This window comes from Nesoenas mayeri (assembly GCF_963082525.1).
Source record: "Nesoenas mayeri genome assembly, chromosome: 2".
Classification (NCBI taxonomy): Eukaryota; Metazoa; Chordata; class Aves; order Columbiformes; family Columbidae; genus Nesoenas; species Nesoenas mayeri.
Window position 1 is genome coordinate 63,313,937 of NC_137543.1, and position 25,730 is coordinate 63,339,666.

At 37.8% G+C, this 25,730-nt stretch overlaps 1 protein-coding gene across 1 annotated transcript in view; it reads left to right on the forward strand.

Moving 5' to 3' along the window:
* ZNF236 (zinc finger protein 236) overlaps positions 1–25,006 on the forward strand; it is a gene marked incomplete at its 5' end in the record, with an annotated part of 75,001 nt that extends 49,995 nt beyond the window's left edge. Inside the window, 11 exons of the mRNA XM_080338786.1 lie at positions 2,059–2,424; positions 3,780–3,925; positions 5,034–5,277; positions 5,713–5,892; positions 7,064–7,216; positions 7,545–7,735; positions 9,289–9,420; positions 10,060–10,257; positions 16,031–16,160; positions 22,707–22,883; positions 23,314–25,006. Coding sequence (XP_080194912.1) covers positions 2,059–2,424; positions 3,780–3,925; positions 5,034–5,277; positions 5,713–5,892; positions 7,064–7,216; positions 7,545–7,735; positions 9,289–9,420; positions 10,060–10,257; positions 16,031–16,160; positions 22,707–22,883; positions 23,314–23,441 — 2,045 coding nt within the window. The 3' untranslated portion in view covers positions 23,442–25,006. The remainder of the gene's footprint in view (positions 1–2,058; positions 2,425–3,779; positions 3,926–5,033; positions 5,278–5,712; positions 5,893–7,063; positions 7,217–7,544; positions 7,736–9,288; positions 9,421–10,059; positions 10,258–16,030; positions 16,161–22,706; positions 22,884–23,313) is intronic.
* Between the last annotated feature and the right edge of the window lie 724 nt (positions 25,007–25,730).

Below are 25,730 nucleotides of genomic sequence, written 5' to 3' on the forward strand. Positions count from 1 at the left end.
CATATTATTACAGCTGCCTGTATTAGTAGGCTTATAAAGCAGTCATAGGCTTAGCTCATGTAAAAACTGTGTACGTATCTCTAATATATTTGATTTCAAACCTGCTGTAGCATTTCAATGTGAAATGATTTTCCTGAGCAAGAGGGTAGAGTTAGAGGATTTTATAAAATTAAGCTAAAGAAAAAACTTATAAATGTTAATGATTTTGCTGCTAAGTAGATTGAAATATAAGAGTACAAAAAATGTGAGCATTCAGCTATTTCAATCATGCAAGGTGAATATAAACTTAATTTCTGTAATATTTAAGTTTTTACAGTACCCGAGACAGGTCTGATTTTAGTAGTGGTATCTTTCAACCCCAGTTTGGGGTAAATTAAAAAAAAACCTCTTTAAATCTTTCATACTCATTTTCTTCTTCCCATTGAACTTCTGTAATGAACCCAGTTCTAACTAATTAATTTCTAAAGCTGGCTACAGTTTTGCTAGAATTCATTATAAGCTCTTGTCAAAAATGAAAAAAACAAAGACAGGAAGCTTCTAATACTGTAATACATGATTATTTTGCTCATGGAAGCTCCTGTTCTAGTTCAGTGTATTTCTGCTTTCTACTGTTGTTTAGTAAGAAACACTACTCTTGTGTGTAGATCTCTGTGTAGATTAGTATCTTGTCTCAGTTGGTGGCAGATGCTAAGGATAATGAAAAGAACAAAACAGGGATTTGATTGTGTTCTTCTAGGTTCAAGCAGTTTGCAAGTTGTGGGACTTTGAACTAGCGATTGTATCTTTTTGCTCACTGCCTTTAACCAAACATTGCACGTTAGTTTTATCCAGTTGTTTTCTGAAAAACTGGGTAAAAAACAAATGACCTCCTGTACATCCAGTAATAGTAAGTTCCTTGATTCACATTTGATTTTCAGTGTGCCATCTGATTATTTTATTCTTAAGCCCACTGTTCTTTTATTCTCTTTAATTCATGAAAGCTCTCTGTCTTTTCATCCTGTGACAACAGTTTTTCTAAGGTCCTCTCAAATAAAAACAGAGTAAAACTCCAAAAATCCAGATACAGTTGACTTGTTGAAAATGTGGTCTCCTTCAAAGAGCTCTCATAGATCTGTGGAGTGTAATTTTCACTACAAAAGCCACATGAACTTTGCCCTATTAAGTCATTTGATCTTGTGGGATTCTTTTCAGTTTTCTTTTATAATTGGACTGGCTTGTGTTGGATGAAGTTTAACTGGTGTGTAGTTTCTGCATAATAGCATTGGATCTCTTTTTGGAGAGCTGTTTTAATCTGTGGGCAATAGCTACAGCTAATAGTTCATTGGTTTTATGTTGAGCCATACTTATATTATTTAACCGAATAATTAAAAAAAATACAGTGTGATGGTCTGGAACTTCTCTAACAACAGTTCAGTTTGAAAAGCTACTCTGCTCCTCACCTGTAAAAGAAAATTGCCTGGTTAGGCACCTGCATGACTTCACCTGTAATATACCTTGATGTAAAGAAATATTTTTGGGTTTTACTGTAGCTTCTATCATATCAGCACCTTTCAGACCAGCAGGCTGGCTGGATGGTTTCCCGCAAGATGCGCGGTTCTTCAGCTGAATGCTTTGTTCTTGTATCCTGACATAGCATCTAGTGGGATAGAACAACTGCTGGAATTAAGGAGGAAAGGAGTGGCTAAGTAAAGAGAAGCCAGATACTTAGAGGTCAAGATAAACCTTCTAATTCTCCAGTTTTATGATCGGTACAGTTGAAACAACTTGATTAGTCAGGAAGGTGAGATGATGAGGACAGAGGCATCAAAGTGACCAAATAAGATTCTGCATGAAAGATTTAAAAGCACATTGAGTTTTAGAAATAGGAAAAAGTTAAGATACTCTTCATTTAGATCAATAATTCATTTTAAAAGCAGCCGAATTATAATGAAGAACACTAGTTATTTCAAATATACTCTGTTCAAATTAGTTTAGAATATTTTTTTTAAAATGTTGGTACAGTGCTGTTGACTTTCGGAGGTTTTATCACTTATCTTTCTGTTTTTGAAACTTTTCCAGGCCAGAAGCTCTTCAGTTGTCATGTATGCAGTAATTCTTTTTCTACAAAAGGGAGTCTAAAAGTCCACATGCGTCTGCATACAGGAGCAAAGCCCTTTAAATGTCCACACTGTGATTTACGGTTTCGTACTTCAGGGCGCAGAAAAACCCACATACAGTGTCATTATAAAACAGAGACAAAGAAAGTTAGGAAGCCTGTCACCCGTACTTCAGCTGAGGGACTACAACCAGTCAATCTTCTTAATTCAGCCTCAACAGACCCTAATGTTTTCATCATGAACAATTCCGTTTTGACGAGCCAGTTTGATCAAAATTTACTTCAACAAGGACTTGTGGGCCAGGCTATCCTGCCTGCTTCAGTGTCAGGTAAAAATGGATGACTTTTTGATGGTGGTGTTGAAATCAAGTACTGAGCATTGCTTTCTATTAAAGTTCAGAAAATTATACCAAACACTACTTACAGACAGGTAAGAGTTATACTGAATTAATGATTCCATGCACCATGGTGACATAAATAGAAGTTTATTTATTTAAGAATGTGGGGGAAAATGTATGCAGTTCACCTAAAAAGATCTCTTCAATTCTACTGTGGTGTTACACTGCAGAAAGGAAGAAAATACAGATGACAAGTAGCTGGAATACTTGTATTCTTTTTGGTAGTGCTCTTGCATTTTCTTAAAAAGGAGAGAAGCAGAACAATTATTCTATAAGCTTTCCATTCCATAAGATTTATTTTATATTCAAGCATTAGATCATAGAGCAAAGAAAAAGCTTGTCTACATGAATAATGAAGAGTGTGCTTCACGTGCACATGCTCTAGTGTACATGTGTAGTTAATAGTCTAAAATTAAAAAAAAGTAAAAACACCTCGATACAAAAAACTAGGATATGAAATCTGACTGATTGACAGTGACTACAACTGCATTAGCACATTAAATGTGCCGCAGACCATGATTTGAGTCTGAGGCCAACTGGCACAGAATACCCAACATGCTTCATGTTGCAAGAAAATGACCGTTTGAGAATGATCCTTGCAAACTCGTGAAACACTTTCAGGAATTGTGTATGTAAGTGCCAACTGGCCTCAGGCAAAGATGGGACATGGATGGTTTTAAGAGCAGAATAGCGTTCAGCTGTCCTGAAACGTTCTCTGGTATTGTTAAAGTTTACTACTTAAATTGTGGGTCTTGGGCTGTCTGTCACTTCTGAAAGGAAGACTTTGATTTTCTGTGCTTCTTCAGCACTTTTTCTGAACATGTGTATGATTTTGAAGATATGCCTGCAAATTCACAGTAATGCACATAGGCTGAACTTTGATACTTTCTTGAACAATGTGCTGTGCAAAAATGGGGCAGTAGCTTCCATGGGTATGTTCAGAGTTGGAATGTACATATCATGAGTGAGTGCTGCTTGTATTTGGGCACCACACACTATCCTGGGAGGTTTATCCCAAATTTCTCCAGGTTCCAGAGCTACTCTGGAGTGCTTCTTGTTTTGTAGGATGCTGTTATAGCTAGGGCTTGAGTAGTAATGATCATTAAATGATATAGAATATATGAAGCTTTAAAACAGGCAATAATCTACTTCAAATTATTTTTCTTGGCATAAATTAATGTGTGTATAGCTTTTACATTGATTTACTTTATAAAAATAAATAAGTTTAAAGAGGCAGTCAGTAATGATAAAGAAAAGCGTTATAATATAACTGTTTTCTTTGGTAGCTGGAGGTGACTTAACTGTGTCCTTGACAGATGGTAGCTTGGCCACTCTTGAAGGAATACAGTTACAACTTGCTGCTAATCTGGTTGGACAAAATGTTCAAATTTCTGGAATAGATGCTACCAGTATTAACAACATAACCTTACAGGTAGGTTGCTCACATTTTAATGCTTTTAATTTTATAGAGTTACTTTGAGGGCTGAAGGGAGTTTGAGGAGATAACATAATTCTGGAAGAGACCCCTGGTTGAACCTTAAAGAATTGCTGCACAGAAAATCTGTATTTTTTTATTTTCTATTAATTGTATTTTTTCACTTTAATAGCATTTTAGACTCTCCACCAAACCCCCCAAAAGAGCTCCCCCCAGAAAAAAGCCCAAGTTACTGCACAGTGTTCTTTTCCTTAACATAAGACACTTGTGTTACTCAGCAAGCTTTTAATGTTTGGATTCACAATTTAAGTTCCCATTGAGCTTGTAAAATGAATGACAGAAAAAGGTGAGATGATTACATTGACAAAATATTTGTATTTGAAATGATGTGAAATACTGATTTTCATGAACTTGGTTGTGTTTGATCAGTTTCAGAGAATCACTGAGGTTGGAGGAGACCCCTGGGGGTCACCAGGTCCAACCCCAAGATCAAGGAAGAGACATGTTCAGAGTTACATTGAGTTACTCAGAGTCTCTCTACTCAAGTATTAGCATAAAACAAAACCAACCAACCAACAACAACAACAACAAAATAAAAAAATCTGTGTTTTAGTTTTGTTTTCCACAATCTGCAAACATCCCTAAAGAGTAAAATGTCTGTATTTAACCATCAAGAACAGCTGTTTGACTGTGAACTGGGACCTTAATGAGCCCTAGGAGCAGATAAAATAGTTAATTTCTGATGTCAGTCTTCTTTCTACTCCATGCCTTTTCAGTTTCAGAGACCTGAAGACAGTGATAAGTGTTGTATGCAGCAGTAAGACAGTACAGAATGCCAGCAGTGTGGGTACCTGGTGCCCAGCATGCTCTTTTATAACTACGATCATGATTTCCTGAACATTTTGCCAGGGAAGGGAGGGGAGGGGGAAGCTACAGGGGAAGCTGAATAGACAGATTATGTAGTGACTTTGCAGACCGGCTATATATAGACGCTTAAATATTATGTATACTCTATATGCAATGAATATGAACTCTGTGTTAAGAATATTGACTTAACTCATATTTGTTAACTTGAGATTGATCAGGTGGAAAACTTGCTTTTCAGATCGATCCAAGTCTCCTACAGCAGACGTTACAGCAGAGCAATTTACTTGCTCAGCAGCTGACTGGAGATCCCAGTATGGCTCCGCAGAACCCTTCCCTCCAGGCAGCAGAGAACACAGTGCCAGCTAATGTGGTTATTCAGCCCATATCAGGCCTGTCTTTGCAACCCACAGTAACGTCAGCTGCTAACATGACAATAGGATCCTTATCTGAGCAAGAGTCCGTGCTGACAACCAGCGCTGGTGGTAAGCACTGTCAATAGTTTCACTGTGCTTTGAATTTCTTAATTGTACTTATGGTATTATCCACAGTGAGAAAATGCATCCCCCATGCCAAACACCTCATTTAATAAAATAAGCGTACACTTCTTTATGAGCATCTTCAGCAAATTTTACAACTTTGTGTTACCATTTTTGAATATTTTTTTTCAGAAGACAGACTCTATAATGAAAATATTGAAGATCATTTATAGTCTTCAGAAAAAATATAAAATCTTTGTTCTGAAGATCTTTAGCTGCAGGGGAATAAATTGGTTGTTAAAACAAAAATTTCTAGCATTTTATCTTGGCTACATCTTTTATAGTAGTTAAAAAAATAATGTATTAATTGCTTTAAAATGTTGTATCTATTATAAAGAAATTATCTTCATTTTTTTTTTTGTTCTACCCACTTACATTTAGGTGCACAAGACATCTCTCAAGTCATGACTTCACAGGGTATGGTATCATCTTCAAATGGACAACATGAGATAACATTGACCATCAATAATTCCAGTTTGAGTCAAGTTCTAGCTCATGCTTCAGGTTCTACTACTGCAAACTCATCAGGAAGTCCTCAAGAAATCACTCTTACAATATCTGGTTGGTATTTTTAGTGATCTTTAATGGTACCAGATCTCTATTTTATAAGGTAGCATTTGGGCATTTTTTCACTGTCCACAGCTTTCCTGTAATGTTGGTTTGTTTTTTTTTTTTAATGTTAATCAGCTTTAAAAGATATTCCCCAGATCTGCTTTTGAAAACAAATACCTTTGCAGACACATATTAGATTGGTTCCCTATTTTGTTCATAGTCTTGAGTTAACAGATATTTATCTTGATGGCAAAGCCCCTATAACCAGGGCTAGTACAACTCCTCGGAAGTACTGAAGCAGGGTAGGCATTGGGGGTGAGTTTATTTAATCTAGGTTTCTTTAAATGCCCATTCTAATAGATGTTTTGATCATTCTTTGAGGTGTATTCAGTCTTTATAATATATGGTTAATGCTTCAGGTCTTTTTGAGAAAATGTAGACCAACTTTCTTCTTGCAAGAGACTGATCCTATACATACTATGAAAATCTTCCTGTTTCCCCCAATGATAGGTTATATTTTGTATCATAACATTTATTTAATAGATCCAGTGTAATATTTAGTGATTTTCTCTTTCTTACCCTTTTTTCTTTTAATTGATTTTCCTTTCTCTTTTTCCCATCTTCTGTAACATGTTTAATGTTTTTGAGTGTAATGACAAGAATGTCTGTGTTAAGGTCTCAGGGTCCAGCACCTGTGGTTTTCTGCTTGTTAATGGATGATCACTCATAAAAGGAAAATGGAGTATAGGTGTCTAACAGCTGATAGATTCTGCTTTGAGTTTTTGTATGTTCTGTGCTTGTGGACCATTCCACAAGATTAATGCCATGTGAAGTGACATTTTTACAAAAGAGGACATGTTCAGTGTAATTCATTAGCCACATAGTAGACCAAAAAAAAATCACATTTTAACCGTTAGCCTTCAATTTGCTATTTTTTTTATGGTTTCATGAAGCACAGCTATTTCTCTACATGTTAGTATCTAGATATGCCTAATCATATCTGTATTAAAACCTTGTCAAACCTCCGCATAAAAGTCTGCATGTATAGAAATTAATTTTGTATTTCTATCGTATTTTTTTTTTACTTGTGTTATTTTATGATCACTTGTTTATAGTTCTAAGTACAGTAGCAGAATAATGTTGAGACATTCCCAGTTATAATAAGACAAATTTTATTCAGGCCAAGATCTTATTCAGCATAATTCTGGAAGCAGTGATCTGAATAGTGGCTTGAGGCTGACAGCGCCAACCATCAATAGTCAGACTACAGGTGCTACATTAACTATAAGCAACGACCAGCTTCTTTCTCAGGGAACTTCAATAAATGCTCCAGGTATGCATACAGTGATATTCTAATTAAAAATAATAACATTTTGTTAAAAAAATAAATATTAGGCCATATGAAATGGTATAATCTTGCATATTACAATTCCAGAACTACATGGCTTGGTGTGTTCTCTCAGTAGCTTTAAATTGTTATGCCAATTAAAATGAACTTTGCTCCACATAGTAAGTAGAAAATGAAAGCAAGAAGTCATATCTAAAATCAGTACTTTGAGAAAGTCACAGGAATAAGTTTGCAGATAAGAGTTTATGTATGTAATAAATAAATACATACATACATACATATATATATATTTACTGTTTTGCATATATTCCAGAACTTAATACAACAAGTGGAACAAACCTTCCTTCAACAACACCTATATCTCAGTCTGCGGTTTCTGCCCAGAATTTGGTAATGTCTTCATCAGGAGTTGGAGGAGATGGTAGTGTCACCTTGACTCTTGCTGACACTCAGGGAATGTTGTCAGGTGGTCTTGATGCAGTTACACTTAATATCACTTCACAGGTAAGAAATACTTTTCTGAACTGACAAATAAACTAACATTATTGTCTTACAGGGCAGGAATTGGATATTTTTGCTTAGAAAATAATTTTGTTCTGTAAATACCTAGTATTTGAAAAATCAGTGAACTTTCTGCCAACAATGTGTGCACACTGCCATCTAGGAGCATAAACTATTTAAATAGAAATACGGATACACATGGCAGGAGTTTTTGTCAATAAATAGATAGATTCTATGGTTTCAAACATTGTCTGACATCAGTTTTTAGTGCTAAATTAAATTGTGTACTTCATCATCACTATTCAGTAATACAGCTTAGTATTTCTGAGCTTTTTATTGTTTATTATGTTAATTTTTCTTTTTCTCCTTGTGAATGTAAGAGTTGAAGAGCAATTGCAACAGTTCTTTTACAGCAAATAACAGGACAGAATCTAAATTAAATTGACTGTCTTTAATAACAGGTAACATTATAAGACATTTTGTAAGAATAGTGCTGTTAGTTTTGTTTTTGTCGTATTCAAGATTTTGTGGTGTTACCAAGAGCTGAAGACATGTTGGCAAACAATGGAGAGAAAAAAACAATACATAATATTAAAAGACTACGGTGTGAAAATTTAGGGTGTTTCTTCTACTTTCTTGGATTAACTGTGTTTAGATTGATTTTTACTTATTTGTTGACCCAAATTAAAAGATGTAATTGTATATCAATGAAAGCCTATTTGTCTAGCATATAGCGTGATTAAACCTGGTGAAGCAAAGTCTGTGAGGATGATTATACACTTTCCTCTATGCAATTTTGCTCTGGGGAGGGGAATAAAAGACTTCCGAAATAGTTCTTATGACACATTTGTGATTTCTGGCAACACAGACTAACAAAGCAACCTGTGGTTTCGTTTCAGACTTTGTAATAATTTAAGCAATTACATTTGGCAGTTTTGATGTTTATTTATCAGCTGCTACACTTGATGTTAAGGCAGGCATAAATAAAAATGAAACATTCTTTTAGGTACTATGCAAATACAGTCTGTGTTGCCAAGAATCTTGATAAATAGACAAGGGGTACATAAATGTCTGGTGTTTCCTGAGGAAACTGGAAAGTCTTTAACAGCAGTATCTTAATTAGCAATTTTGTACCTTAATTTCATGTATTTTGGAAGTAGTTTTAATTAAGAAAGTTTTTTTTAAAAAGGGAAAATACTGTGGGAACGTCATGCAGGAAAGCAGAATAGAGGGGTTAAAGAAAGTGTCAGACAAAGAGACAAAGACAAGGGAAGGCTGAGACATACAGCCATTGATGCAAAGCTGGGAAAAATTATTGGAACTGAGTTTCTACTCTTACAGACTTCCAGCTGTTGTTCCCCTTAAATTGGTAGACTTAAAATGGAAGGAGAAAAGGAGAAACCAGTATTATTTATTCAGATGGGATGCTGGACTGACTTTTTCATGGGAAAAATAGGAGTTTTGAGGTATAAAAATAATTTACATGACACTGCAGTTAGCTGTTTAAATATCGTTATTGTACTTTTTTTCTTTTTCTTTTCTCCCCTCTTTGACAGGGTCAGCAGTTCCCTGCTATACTCACAGATTCCAGTCTCACCAGCCAAAGTGGCTCAGGCTCACAGCAAGTCATACTGGTGAGCCATACACCCCACTCGGCATCTGCAAACTCTGATGAAATAACATATCAGGTAGATACAATATATTTCTGTATCTTAGATTTTAAGTTTTGAGTTAAAAACACTTTTTCATATAAAAAAAAAAATGCAATTAGTAATGTTTCTTTCTACAAATTACATAACCATGCGCTCAACAGACTGCTCCAAAAATTTCCAGATTTGTGATTATATAAGTAAAATGGACAAAGTTGAAAGCTGTGGAAAAAAAATAGCACATATTGTTACACCTTTTCCATTCTCTTCTTGTAACCGTTAATACTTGAGCAAGACAAAGTCTTTACAGCTTCTTGTGTATTTGAATTTCAATTGAAACTTTTACATATGTAATATAGTATTAATATTATAAACAGTAATTCAGACTTCTCTTATTGAAGGCAAAATTAATGTTTTCAACCAACCTGGTAATGCAAGCTTTAAAATAAGAAAAATGGAAGAGGCAGATAGTGACCCGCAATCAAGTTGAAGAAGTGGTGGGCTGGATTGGAAAGCAAAGGGCAAGCTGTGGCTGATACAGGCATTTCTTTCTAGTATAGATAATATTCTAACTATATTCTGTATCTTTTCAAGTTTAGTTCATCCTAAGTAATTAATTTAGAGTACTACCTCCTTTATCTTCTCTTTATCTTCATGTGTTTTTGTAAATTGTTATAGGTGGCAGAGGTTTCTCCTAATGTGAGTAAAAGCGGTCAAACAGAAAAAGAAGGTCGCATGCACCAGTGTTTTGAGTGTAGTCAAACCTTTTCTTCAGCCACCATGTTGATGCACCATAGTAAAGAGGTTCATGGCAAGGAGAGAATACATGTTTGCCATGTCTGCAATAAAGCCTTCAAACGGGCAACACATCTCAAGGTATTTGGTGATAACAGTTCATTGTTCTGTTAACTATTTTGTTTTGGTAATGAAAAATACCTATTATCCCTTTACATTTCCTTTCTTTTTACATTATGAGAGGGGTGCATCTGAGACAGACAGTCTAAGCAATAATGTACGCACAGATAGAGAACTCTTCCCTGGAGCATGGAGGATATTTTAATGCATATATTGACTACAGAATGAAAAATGTGAATGCCTGTCATGCAAATGATAGTGCCAGAAAATGATTTAGTTTACTTTATTTACTTATGTATGTCATCACTGCTAATCCTGATTTCCAGAGAAGCTTTTGGAATCGTAGGAAGCTATGTTCTTTGCACTCTGTTGTTTTTTAGATGCTCTGTCTTGTGCGTACAAGTGACATCTGCAGAGGGAGCATTGGTTTTAAAATATATTATTACCGTTGTCTAGCGATATTTTCTATGATCAAGTTTTCAATTCCTGGACAAGTAAGGATCGAGGTCAGCAGAACTGCTACCTTGGACTTCTGAAGGGCAGACTTTAGCCTGTTCAGGAGTCTGGTTGTCTGAGTCCCTTGAGAGACAGCTCTGAAGGGCAAAGGAGCGCAGCAAGGCTGGTCATTCTTAAAGAAGGAAATCTTGAAGTCTCAGGAGCAGGCTGTCCCCATGTGCCGAAAGATGAACTGTTGGGGAAGACATCTGGCCTGACTGAACAGAGAGCTTTGGCTGGAACTCAGGAATAAAAGGCGGGTTTATGACCTTTGGAAGAAGGGGCAGGCAACTCTGCAGGACTTCAGGGATGTCATGAGGTTATGCAGGGAGAAAATTAGAAGAGCCAAAGCCCAACTAGAACTTTATATATACATATATAAATATATTAAAAACAAAAGGTGGGCTAAAGAAAGTCTCCATCCTTTATTGGATGTGGGGGAAAACATAAGTGACAGAGGATGAGGAAGAGGCTGTGATACTAAATGTCTTCTCTGTTTCAGTCTTTAATAGTAAGACTGGGTGTGCTCCAGGTACCCAGCCTTCTGAGCTGGCAGACAGGGATGCGGAGCAGAATGAAGCCCAAATAATCCAAGGGGAAATGGTGAGCAACCTGCTACCAGTTAGACACACACACAAGTCTATGGGGCCAGATGGGATCCACCCAAGGGTTCTGAGGATGCTGGCAGAGGTGCTCACCAAGCCACTTTCAATCATTTATCAGCAGTCCTGGTTAACTGGGGAGGTCTCAGTTGACTGGAAGTCAGCAAATGTGACACCATTGACAAGAAGGGCCAGAAGGAGGATTTAGGGAACCTACAGGCCTATCAGTCTGACCTCAGTGCCAGTGAAGATTATGGAGTAGATCATCCTGAGTGCCACCATTCAGCACATACAGGACAACCAAGCAATCAGACCCAGTCAGCGTGGGTTTATGAAAGGCAGGCCCTGCTTGACCAACCTGATCTCCTCCTATGACAAGGTCATCCACTTAAGAGATGAGGGGAAGGCTGTGGATGTTGTTTACCTGGACTTCAGCAAAGCCCTTTACATAATTTCCCACAGCATTCTCTTGGAGAAACTGGCAGCTCATGGCTTGGATGGGTGTACTCTTGCTGGGTTAAAAAACTGTCTGGATGGCCGGGCCTAAAGAGTTGCGGTGAATGGAGTCAGATCCAGTTGGTGGTTGGTCACAAGTGGTGTTCCACAGGGCTCAGTATTGGGGCCAGTTCTATTTAATCACTTTATCAATGATCTGGGCAAGTGAATTGAGTGCACCCTCATTAAGTTTGCAGACAGCACCAAATTGTGTGGGAGTGTTGATCTGCTGGAGGGTAGGAAGGCCATGCAGAGGGATCTGGACCAGCTGGTTCAATGAGCCGAGGCAAATTGCATGAGGTTCACCGAGGCCAAGTGCCGGGTCCTGCACTTGGGTCACAACAACCCCAGGCAGTGCTACAGGCTCAGGGAAGAGTGGCTGGAAAGCTGCCTGGTAGAAAAGGACCAGGGGGTGTTGATTGACAGCCAGCTGAACATGAGCCAGCAGTGTGCCCAGGTGGCCAAAAAGTCCAACAGCATCCTGGCTTGTATCAGGAATAGTGTGGCCAGCAGGACTAGAGAAGTGATTTTGCCACTGTACTCAGCACTGGTGAGGCCCCACCTTGAATCCTGTGTTCAGTTTTGGGCCCCTCACTGCAAGAAAGACATTGAGGTGTTGGAGAGAGTGCAGAGAAGGGCAACGAAGCTGGTGAGGGGTCTGGAGCACAGGTCTGATGAGGAGCAGCTGAGGGAACTGGGGCTGCTTACCTTGGAGAAAAGGAGGCTGAGGGGAGACCTCATCGCTGTCTGCAACTACCTGAAAGGAGGTTGTAGCACGAAAGGTGTTGGTCTTTTCTCCCAAGCAACAAGTGATAGGGTGAAAGGAAATGGTCTCAAGTTGTACCAGGGAAGATGAGATATTAGGACAAACTTCTTCACAGAAATGGTTGTCAGGTACTGAAACAGGCTGCCCAGGGAAGTGGTGTAGTCACCATCCATGGAGGTAGTTAAATGCTGTGTAGATGAGGTTCTTGGAGACATGGTTTAGAGGTGGACGTGGCAGTGCCAGCTTAATGACTGAACTCGATCTTAAGGTCTTTTCCAACCTAAATTTTTCTATGAATGTTCTCTGCAAAAAAAGAGATTTGAAAAAATTCTGCAGTTCAGCTCGGATCAGGAGCAACACAGACAAAAACCTGCTTGTTAGATAAGGCTAGGGTAATGACAGAAAAACATAAATATTTGAAAGTTAACTTCTTGAATGGGTACTTTCTGATGTGAAGCACAGCCTTATTTGCCTTCTTTGGGATGCTGCTTTAAACCGCAGCTTTATACCAGGAAATACTTCTTGCTCAGTGTAGTGGGCCGTTTTCAGCCTTCGCATCCAAAGATATCACGGTTTGCAAAAGATCACATTTTGTGAATTCCTAAAAAAGGAGGATAATGTCAGATGCATATGTGAAAATTAGAGAGTGAACCTCACCAGGTGATGAGAAAGTTTCCACAGTTTATTTTCCCATACACAAATATATATATATATACACAAACCAGCAGAGAGACCAGCTAAGTTTTTGGAACATTTCATCAAAACTGTAGCAGAAGTTTGCAGTTTGATACAGCTGATCCCATGGAAGCATTATTACTCTCTTTCAACCTTCACAGTGGTTTGATCTTTATCAGACCAACTAGTGACCATGAAGGTTGATAAATCTTACTTCAGGTAGGTTTGCTCTGTATTCTTTACAAACCCAGTCCAGGATTTTTGATGATGAAAGTTAAAATGAATCTCCAAATCATTATCTTTGACTTTTATTGGGGAGGAGAAGAGGATATTTTAAACAAAAAGACAGTTTGGTTTACTATTTGGCCATCACGTCCTAAACCAAATTCCACCTCTTCATCAAACTCTTCATTAAGGTGTTTCAGAACATCACCTGTGAGCAGCCCTTAATGGGACGTTCCACAAAGATAAATGAAAACACAGGTTTTGGCTTACAGTCTTGGAAAGGGTTCAGTGATCTCTTACTCAGGGTCTTCATTTTATACTGCTAGTATTCGGGAGATCACCAAAAATATTAAGAATGCCACCAACCTTCAGGCTTTCCAGAAAAACCCAGTAGAAAGTAAGGGTACCGATGTTTAGATGCCAATACTTAACTGTATTTGACTTTTCCAAAGGCATCAGTACCAGCAGGTTCACAATTATCCACAAAGAAAAGCTTCTTTAGAGGTTATGTAGGAACACCCCCACCATCCACCCCACCCTCAGTGTCAAAAATTTTTGGTCCAATGTCTTTAGTTCCCTTTCTGATGCTGGTGACTGTCCTGATTTAAAGCTTCAGAGAGGAGAATCTTAAGACATCCACAGTGACTGAAGTGTTCAATTCCATATCACTGGACGGTGGAAACACCTGCAAGGTGACTGAAAATAGGATGAGGTTGTGATCTTATTGAAACAATGGAATGAAACAAACTTTTTATTGCCATACTTTCAGAAGTGGTTACAATTAATGTTTCAAGATAGGCAGGGCATAAGAGATGCATACCAGTGCATGTGTAGCGATGGCCAAAGGGCCTTTTCAAAGATGGTTTCCTATTCTTATTTTCTAGCTAGATAATGCTTGTTTGGGACCCTAAGATACTTCTTATCTGAAAAAGATGAGAATTACACAAATAAACTTGTAAAATATCATATGAACAATTGAAGAAATACTATGTACTATACTATAGTGCTTACACCTCATAGCATCTTATTCCCATGAACTGTTTTCAAAAGCCTATATTTTACAGGAAAAGTATAAGAGATTGGCAGATCAGTGGAACTGAATTGCATTACAAACTGCTTCTTCAGAGAAAGAGAAACTTTTGCAGCATTTATCTGGATGCTCTCCTGTTTGCTTTCAAGTAGAAGATGAGGCATGGGGGTTGTTGGCATTTGAGGGGTTTTTTTGTTTTGGATTAGGGGGACAGAAAGAAGCAGCCATTTTCAAGTAATTTTTCTGGGGTAGATCATAGCCTGCTTCTAACCATTTCAATGCTTCAGGAGGTAATGAACAAGATAAAAGCAAAAGATTTTCTTCATCTCCAACTAAACTGTGGTTTATGAATCTCTCCCATGTTTTTCTGAGAAGACCTTTTATTATTTCCCTATAATACTGTATTATAATAATTACTATAATAATAATAATTATATTCTTCCATGTAACTGTCTCGCTAACTTTCCAGTGAAAACAAATTCTGCAGACACAATTTGCTTCAGTTTATGGAGTGAGGAATATAGACATCAGGAAGGCTTATTGTTCAGGTGTAGTAAAGACTTATTAGTGGTCTTTAGTCTATAATGAATAGACTAGAAGAGAATATTCACACACATTTTAGAAAGTGGACAAGTACTCATAGTACTGTTTCACAGAGAGTTCTTGATTAGATTTTTAAATTAAATACGTTCGTATTTGCTTTCTTTTGTAATCTGAATTGTATCATAGTGTTAGTGAAGAGATTTAAATGCCAAAGTTAATAGATAACGTAAGATACTCCTTTAAATTTGCAAAACTTCTGGGCTCACTATCAGTGAAATAAAAACTCTGAAGTTGCAACTGTGATTAGTGCATCTTCATTGGGATAAAACATGTCATACATACCCTCATTCTGCTTTCTTACCTGTAAGGACCCTGGTGATTTTTTTTTTTTTATTTTAAGTATTAAAGTATTAATTTAAGAGTTCATTATGAGTCTGCATGTGTGTATGTTGTGATGGTCCCCTCTTCGAGGCCTATACGGTTTTACAATGATACTTGTTCAGGTGCTGAGTAGGAATACCTATGTATCAGGTAGGGGGTGGGAATACTATAGAGAGAAGGAAAAAAAATAACTTACAGTGCATAGTTGTCAAAAATCCGTATTTATAAATGAACAAAACCTTGCAAGAGCTCTGGTCTTTTGGTTTTTTTTTTATTTTTAATTTTTATTTTGCTTCAGATAATTAGTGAAGGGATTAACATACAAAAAAAGCAATGCATACAGTTGTTGACAGCTCTTCAGAAATTTAAAGATGCATCAGCCTTTGTAAGGTTGATATGCAAAAACAATTTCTCATTCAAATGAAAAAAAAAAAAAGCAGGCTTCTGTCTTCTTCCAGCTTGTCTGCTGATGACTAAGATCTTCTGCTTCTGTCTTCCAAGTGTGAATGTATTTCTACATTAAATACTGAAGATTTTTTTTTCAAATGGTCTGAAATGTATTTTTTTTCTATACTGGCTTAGGAACACCTGCAAACCCATCAAGCTGGACCTTCACTGAGTTCCCAGAAGCCTAGAGTGTTTAAGTGTGATACTTGTGAGAAAGCTTTCGCTAAGCCAAGTCAGCTGGAGAGACACAGTCGCATCCACACAGGTAACAACAGAAATTATTTTTGTCTTGCAAGATTTTCTCATGAAAATATGGATGTTACATTTGGATTCCTTGCTCATGGTTTCAGGTTAACTACATTTAAATATTAACTTAAGCTTAACAAAACAATTATATTTCTAACCCAAAGAGTTTAGAAATTAGGATGAGAAACAGCGGACTGGAAATCTCTGTAACTGTGATGTTTTGTTTAAAGCCAGGACATCATGCTTAATGTCGTGACTAAGCTCCAAATTTTGGGACTGGCAGTAATGCAACAGTAATGTGGATGCACGAGCTTGTATCTAAAAGTTTGTCAGTCTTTGAGACAGGTTGATAAAAGCATATTTTAAAGCATTGTTTAAAGTGATTTGAAGACACAGGATATGATCTTCTTCAAGCATACAGGAGATTGTGAAAATGAGTGGGTATGCTCAGTGATGGTAAACAAGGGACAGTCTTGACTGCCGATACCGACTGCTCTATGCAGTGCTTCATTGTCATTGAACTGCTTAGTTCATCTCTTTCTAATGCCAGCATTTTTAATTTGTTGTGTTCTCTTCTGCTTATTTATTTTCTTCTACTGTTACTCTATAAAAAGACTATACTGACTTCTCCTAGGGAGCACATACTTTTTGTAATACAAATGCTTTTCATGTTGCAGCTTCAGGCCTGCTACAAGTTGAAAGCTGTACATAAGATAGCTCAACTGCTTTCCCCTTAAATTCTGTATTTTAAGAACAGTGTTCTTAAGAACATGAGTTATAAATGTAGGAGTCAGTTCTCTAACACAGCTCCTCTCTTTTCCCTACCACTGCCACCAACAAAGAGCTGTCATGGCTAGTAGAGTTAAAAAGGACAGGAGAAGGTTATCTGTATTGCTACTAAGCTGAAGGCCAAGGAATTTGACTGGATGTGCTGTAGCATAAAACAACTTCCGAAAAAATAATAACTTTCAGTGAGTCTAAGCTTTCTCTTTCGCTAATATCAACTTCTGGTAGTTAGCTTCTGGCTGCTCTTTGTCCATTTAAGGCAAAGTTGCTAACCAATTCCTTTAACATTATCTTGTTAACCCTGTCATTTTTCCTTGGTTAGCATCACTTGACAGTCCTGTAACTTATAATTTGAGTTTCATCTTTGAATGGACAGAATCACAGAATGGTTGAGGCTGGAAGGGACCTCTGGAGATTGTCTAGTCCAACCCACCTGCTAAGGCAGGTTCACCCTAAGCAGATCACACAGGAATGTGTCCAGGCAGGTTTTGAATGTCTCCAGAGAAGGAGACTGCACAGCCTCTCTGGGCAGCCTGTTCCAGTGCTCTGGCACCCTCAAAGTAAGGAAATTTCTCTTCATATTCAGACGGAACCTCCTGTGCTTCAGTCTGTGCCCGTGGCCCCTCATTCTGTTGTTGGGCACCGCTAAAAGGAGTCTGGTCCCATCCTCTTGACATCCACCCTTGAGATATTGATAAACATTGATGAGATTACCTCTCAGCCTCCTTCTCTCCAGGCTGAACAGACCCAGCTCTCTCAGTCTCTCCTCATAAGAAGGGTGTTAATCATCTTCATAGCCCACTGCTGGACCTTCACTTTGCACCTTCAGATTCAGTTTTGGGAGTTTTTAGAATTCCATCTCTGAAGTACAGACTTGCCTATCTATCCAAGTGTCTTGTGCATGCTCTCATTTCATGCATCGAAACTTTCTTTTCTCTGGCTTTGAGAAACACAAGCTTATATAAACACATACACCCTCACATGCCTTCTACCATGCGGTTCCAAATGTCTGGAAGGGATGTAAATGTTTATTCAGTAGTATTTTTCATAGTTCTTTTTATATGTCTGTATAGCATCTGATAGGCTGTTGATATCTTGGGACCACTGCCAGTATTGATAATTTACATTATCTTAATGTGTCCTTATATACGTGTCTATCTGTTATTTTCTCTTGAGGGAATAGAGTACACTGTCAGCAAGTTTGCCAATGACACGAAGCTGGGAGGAGTGGCTGACATGCCAGAAGGCTGTGCTGCCATCCAGTGAGACCTGGACAGGCTGGGGAGTTGGGTGGGGAAAAATTTAATGAAATATAACAAGGGCAAGTGTAAAGTCTTGCATTTGGGCAAGAACAACCCCATTTTCCAGTATAAGTTGGGGAACGACCTGTTAGAGAGCAGAATAGGGGAAAGAGACCTGGAGGTTCTGGTAGACAGCAGGATGACCATGAGCCAGCACTATGCCCTTGTGGCCAAGATGTCCAATGGCATCCTGGGGTGTATTAGAAGCAGGGTGATTAGTAGGGCAAGAGAAGTTCTCTTCCTCCTCTGCTCTACTCTGGTGAGACCACATCTGGAATATTGTGTCCAGTTCTGGGCCCCTCAGTTCAAGAAGGACAGGGAACTGCTGGAGAGAGTCCAGCACAGAGCAACAAAGATGATGAAGGGAGTGGAGCATCTCCCTTATGAGGAAAGGCTGAGGGAGCTGGGGCTCTTTAGCTTGGAGGAGACTGAGCGGCGACCTTATTAATGCTTATAAATAAGTAAAGGGTGAGTGTCACGAGGATGGATCCAGGCTCTTCTCGGTGACAACCAATGATAAGACAAGGGGCAAAGGGTATAAGCTGGAACACAGGAGGTTCCACTTAAATTTGAGAAGAAACTTCTTCATGATGAGGGTGCCAGAGCACTGGAACAGGCTGCCCAGGGAGGTTTTGGAGTCTCCTACTCTGGAGACATTCAAAACCTGCCTGGACACATTCCTGTGTAACCTCACCCAGGTGTTCCTGCTCTGACAGAGGGATTGGACTAGATGATCTTTTGAGGTCCCTTCCAATCTGTAACATTTTCTGTAATTCTCTTACATTGTGTTTATGGCAAGCTCTTAAATGTAGGATCTGTCTGTTTGTTTGTTTTTTCATGAAGCACTTAAGATTATGAAGTTTCAGTCCATGTCAGGCTTTGTACTGTGATGTTATGAATAATAAATGATAAGAGTTTCCAGGGAAGACAGGCAGAGAGAAAAAAAGAAGTAGATAAAGCTGCAAACATGTTAAAATTGCCATGGTCTAGGAAACTGCTTTAACTTCCAACATAGCAGTGGCCATATAGAACAGTCATAGGTGATGAATGGCTGGCTTCCATTAGGTTTAAATTAGTTCATAGTTACCACTGCACATAAGCAGTTACTGAGACACAACTAGTCAAGACAAGCTCATGCTTTTTCTATCTGTGCCTTCTTGCTGGCTTTTACAGTATATGTTGTGGCTTACAAAGAAATTAATATAGTCCAACAGTTGTTTTGCCAGTGTGCAGCCTACTGTGACTTTTTTTTAAGTTGTTCTAGTAAAATGAATTCAGCTCATTTTGGTTGCCTCGTTCGTGTACTGTCAAAGGTAAAGTAGGAGCAGTAGTTACAAGAGTTGTTGTACCTCATTTACATGAGTGTGTGAACTTTAGGGTGTCAGGGTTTACTGGGCAGCTGAAAGCCAGAGAGGTCCCAGGTGCTGGCCCTGACTGTTTTCACATTCCATTCAGTTGCTGAGAACTCTCCAGTGGGAAAGGATAGGAGAATGGATAGAGAGGATTCATGAACTTGGTGTATTTATGGTATGGGTCCTTTTGCTAAGCAAATTCTGAGATTTGGGAATCCTAAGAGCAGGATTAGAGATACCAAAATGGGAAAATGTGAGTAGTTAGGGGACATACTGGGCATAAAAAGCACATGAAGAATGTGGGTGATCAGTGAGCTGGGAAGGGACAAGATCCTTCTTTATCAAGGTGTGAAATACTGCAGTGTAGATGCTATGTATTGGTTATGGCAACTAGAGAGTACTGTGACAGGAGAGGAGGTTTTCAGTGCAGATGTGGTACAATAGACTTTAATATTAGTGGGCTGAGTCAGCCACTTTCAGCAAAACTTAACTTGTGGTAGATAAGCAATAATTCTTGATAAGGGTGATAGGTATTTGCAGCTATTTGTCAGCTAGCAGCATTCATCATTGCTGATCTGTTGCTGCTGGCTGCAATTACCCATACTAGAGGTGTGTATAAGCATGTTTTGTAAGGGTGTTGGTACCAACTGGTTGAAGATGGTTTCTTATCTGAGTATGGGAGAAAACTTTGATCTGATCTATGGGAGCTGGTTGTGTGTGTTAGGATCTCTGCCTAGCCCATGTATTCTCATCCAGTGGGTTGCCTGCTTATGCTTCTCTCTACCCCCTGCCCCAAGAGAAATGGTGACTGCTCTTAGGGCTACAGACTTGGTGAAGGGTTTGGAGGGGAAGGTATATGAGGAGTGGCTAAAGTCATGGCAGCTACAGCTTCCTCACAAGGGGAGGAGGAGGGGAAGGCACTGATCTCTTCGTAGTGACCAATGACAGAACCCGAGGGAATGTCAGGAAGATGTGCCAAGGGAGGTTTAGGTTGGACATTAGGAAAAGGTTCGTCCCCCAGAGGGTGGTGGAGCCCTGGAACAGGCTCCCCAGGGAGGTGTCACGGCCCCATGCCTGACAGTGTTTAAGAAGAGACTGGACAACACCCTCAGACACATGGTTGTCACATGCAGGGACAAGAGTTAGACTTGATTATTCTTGTGGGTCCCTTTCAACTCAGGACATTCTGTGATTCTTTCTGAGAGTAAAACTGACGAAGGAGAACAGAGCTGCTTTGTGGTTACTGTGGTACAAAGGAACATCCTGGTCATATTCAGGGCAGGAAAAGAGAGGCAGGAGTTACAATCCAAGGAGATTAAAATACTTCAGAATTCCCCAATAATTTGGTTTCTGCATAACTGACTTAAATAATCCAGACTTTTAAAATGTTCTGTTTAAGAGTGTCACAAAATAATGTGAAAGCAGGAAAGAAGGCCAGTTTCCCTTTTCCCTGCTTTGATTCATGCTGCCCATTTAATAGACACAGAGCACTTCAGGAAGGCTGGGAAGAGAGCAGAGTCCCTTCATGCATCTGTTTCTCATAAATCTGCACTGTCCTAGGAAAAATTCTTCCTATTTTGGAATAACTTGTAATTTACTCCTTAAATCCTCAGATATTTGAGGGTTTCTTGTACTTGGGTGCTCATGTGCTAGGAATGCCCACAAACTGTAACAACATTGGCTAAATAAAAATTTATCTTAACTGTTGTCTGACGTTGAAACAGCAAGTCAATCCACATTATAGTTATTCTTTCAGAAGAGAACATTCTTTCAAAAATCCCTTAAGACCAAAAGAGTCAAAATGAGCTGCACAGAACTCTTTTAGATGGGTGCTCTTACATGAACTATGGTAGGAAAGGCTAAAGTAAATCTAAACTGATTTTGTTTTCCTCAAAGTATGATCTTTGTCTGTGAGAAAGTGTTTATGATTTCTATTTTGATTAAACATTTTTCATTCTTTCTCATGGGCAACATCTACCCAATCAGTGGCCAGAATGAAAACACATTATTTGTCTGAATAACTCTAAATATCTTGTACATTCAAATTTATCAGTGAATGGCAGTTTGGAGAAATGTTGCTGAAATCATGAGGGAAGGTGCTTCTAGTTGTACCAAAAAGCCATGTGGTAATCCATTACGCAACACTGAAAGGCTGTTCATCTTAACACAATAGAAAACTTGGGGTCAAAACTATCTGAGGAAACGAAGATTTCCCTTCAAAATAGTGAAATCATTGTTAACAAAAATAGAACTCTTCTGTGCTTTAAAGGACCTTTTTTGATTGTCTGAGAAGCTGGATTTAGCATGAAAGCTACAATGCATGTGGGGACACTAACATACAGCTGATAGAGAGGAATTGGTCCTTTAAGAAAAATTGTGGAAAACTACTTCTACTTGTTCTTTATTCTGCTAACTAAAAGCCAAGTGTGTTTTAAAGTTCAGAAAGTGCTTTTAGAAGGCCTTAATGACATAGAGCAATGTGTTCTGTGTTGATGTCAGAGATCATGGTGTGGAGTGTGGAAGCAAAGGCCTGGTTTTGCAAAGTAGGTATTTTAAAATGTTTTTATAATGAATATGTTCTTTTGTTTATATTTAGAAATCAGTATTCTGGTGGATTTGGAACTCTAAGCCTGCTTTGGTCGGATATGGGGATCACTAGTAGCTATTGACAGAGGAGGCCGCAGTTCCCATGTAGAATGACCAGAACTTTTTTTAGATGGATTTTTTGGTTTCTTACAGACACTAGCTTTGTTAATTCTAGAGTATTGCTTTACCTACATTATTTGTAAATTATATGGAAAGATGATGGTTTCCTTGAGTACAGAAAAATCAAACTGGTAAACTTTTTTGTTGTTGTTGTTTTTGTTTGTTTGGTTTTTTACATAATAAATTAGATAGGAAAGATAACAGTATCAGTGGTTTAAGCCTTATGTACATATTCTGACATTTAATTTGCGATGTTTTGGTGATGATACAGAGCCATAGCACTGTTTTGAGAAAATCTCAAGGCAAAAGATCATGTCTACTAAATTTCTCGGTCATCTTGATTATTTTTACTGAATTCTGAACTGTATTTTTATGTCGAAATACAAAATTATTGAATACTTTTTTTCTTTTTTTTATAAGGGGAACGGCCATTTCAGTGTACTCTATGTGAAAAGGCTTTTAACCAGAAGAGTGCTCTTCAAGTCCACATGAAAAAGCACACAGGAGAGAGGCCTTATAAATGTGATTACTGTGCAATGGGATTTACACAGAAAAGCAATATGAAACTGCATATGAAACGGGCTCATAGTTACACTGGTAAGTAGCATAATGGTAGTAAGGGTGAGTGCAGAAAGCCATATGCTTTGCTGGGAAAGCACAAAACGCTTCCCTTTAAGTTACTGAGGAATTAGGTGCTAATAGCCAAAGATCAGAGTTGATGAGCTGGTAGTTGCACAGGCAACCCAAAGAGCAGGTTGAAACAGAGACTGGTTACTGCTCATGGTTCCTTGTTTTTCATGTAGTACAGAAATACAAAGTTCAAAAATTATTACAGGAAAAAAATGTATTGTCTTAGTTTTTTGGTTTTTCAATTTTTCAAAGAGCATCTAATGAATTTACAAAATCTGAAGTAGTTGTGTAACACCTTTCCCACTATGATTCCTTTATTCCCGTGTGCTACATTTGCGTTTTTCTTACACTACACATCAAATCATACTCACTTGTCTTTTTTCTGGTACTTTGGTAGGTCCTGTACAAGAGCCTGCTAGTCATCAAGAACAAGAAGGGGAAGATATTAGTCGTGCTCTGAATTTAGAAGAAGTGGTACAAGAATCTTCAAATGAATGGCAAAGTATAGGCAGTGTTTTTCGATGACACCTTAAAATTTGAAAGCTAAAAATGTTCCTGGGACTCGAATTTCTCTAAACATGTTTTCAGAAAAGTAAAAGATGGATTTTACAGTTAAACTGCAAGCATTGAAAATATTAACAATAGAATAATATATTATAGTTTTTTTAATTATTTACAAAAAATTACCTAAAAGAATCATTCTTTTTTTAAGCTTGTAGAAGAATATTGGGAAAGCATCCTTTAATCTGTGCTAAGTTGTCTGTGAATCAATGAACTCAGGTAATACTGTATACAGTTTCATCTTCTAATTCACAGCCAGTATATCTATTTGAAAAATAAACTGGAACTTTATGTCAGAATAGAATGCTACCCATTTTTAAAGGAGGTGAAGAATAACTCCGTGGGAAACCCATGAAAATCTGTCGGTCAGCTTTCTTTTTTACGTGTTTGAAGAAATAACTGAGGTTGGAAACAAAATGTTGTGGAGTAGATGCATGCAGTATGAAATCGGTTTGGTTTTTGCAAGGCACAGGAAAAAGCTATATTTCTGTTTCAAGCTTTTTTTAGTACATTTTGAGAATTTGTTGAAAAAATAAAATGCCATGAACTTACGGCTTTTCTTGAGTTAAACTCTTGAGAGGGAGCATGTTCATTTCCATTCCAACCATAGAGGCAGTTAGTTGTTAATTTTTACGTTAAAAGTCTGAGGTTTTAAACTCAGCAATAATTATTTAAAGAGAATCCAAACTAGAAGAGGTTCCAATGAAAGCTTCTTCTTTTATGTTTGCCGTATTGGATCAGCAGGTACATATCTCAGTATCTGTGAAAAACACAGCCATATAATAAATCGGGGAAGTAAACTTGCAATTTTGTATTAGCAGTGAGAAACGTAGATGCACACTAGGTCACCTATTTTATACCATATTCCCCAGTGCTGTAAAGTTATCATTTCAAATCTGTAAATTCCTCATTATTTTCTTTGTGAATTTCAGAAATACGTTACTTTCATTTGTTGTTGTTTAAGTCATTGTTTCAGCAAAACTACCTAGTTGACTTAAGTAATGCTTTGAAAGGTGCCACTTGTTAAGTATATTCATAGCAAAGAAACACTGGAGTAAAACCATGGTCATCTTTTAGACATTCCAAAGACAGAAGTTCTTTTCTTATTTTTACCTTATTCTTTTGAATTTTATTTATATGTTACATATATATATAGATATATATATGTGTGCTTGTATGTATATATATATATATTTAAAGTTATATGAGCCTCTGTGTGGCTGATCAGTATATTTTGTAAATACTAATCTCAGTTGCAGGAAGCTCATCTTTTTGGTTTGCCTCAAGTACTTCTAGATCAGTGATGGGTTTGTTGTACTATAATACAGAGCTGGATTTTAATTTACCTTTTGAAAGCTAATTCTGAAAGCTCTCAGATCCAAAAAGCCCTTTTCTGTAAATATTGTCTATACTTTGTCTATGATACAAACTAGTCATTTCAGATTGCTAAAACAAGAAATCATTGTTGGTTTTGACAGGGCATCTCTTAATTCTTTTGTTAACTCTTTGGCATATGTATATAAGTAATATAGTTGGTGACATGAAAATAACACTTTTGTTATGTGGAATATTTAATTCAAAAACATGTTAAATAATATTACTTTTTTCCAAATTCTGTTTTGTGTATTTTTTAAGCATTTGATTCTGGATTCTAGGAAGTTCCAAAAACTCCATATACCAGAAGTGCGTCTCTCAGTATTACGTTTCAAGAATATTTGTGAAGTGCCTTTCCTTTCAGACAGGCTGTTAGTGTTTCAGCTGTTTAAGACAGCCTTTCTATTTTACAGTTGTCTGAAGGCATAGTGCCCCCATGATGTAGTGCTCTGTTAATCTGTAAGAATATAGAAGAATGTTCTGTGTTGCATGTACCACGTGTAAAACCTTTTCCCTGTTCTGTCAGAGAACACTGTATAAATGCACAGCAAAGTTTGTGCGAGTTGATTGGCAGCATAGGAGACAACACTTTCCAGAGGTTGCCCAATCCAGTTTGACAGAAGGTGATTTACAGCTGCTCACATCCAGATGTAAATCCATCATTCATAACGGGAGCGTGCTTGCCGAATGCTTGAAAGGGTTTAGTCTGCTCTAGCTATGATTGATTGCTTTGCCAGCAAGTGACAACTGGTAGTGGTTGATGCTCCATGAAAATGTGCTAAAAGCACATCTCCTAACAAAAAGATGTTTTTAAATGACCAGTTCTCAAAGTGTTACGTCTTGATTAGACAGAGGCGATGAGCCTGTGTTGTAAGTCTT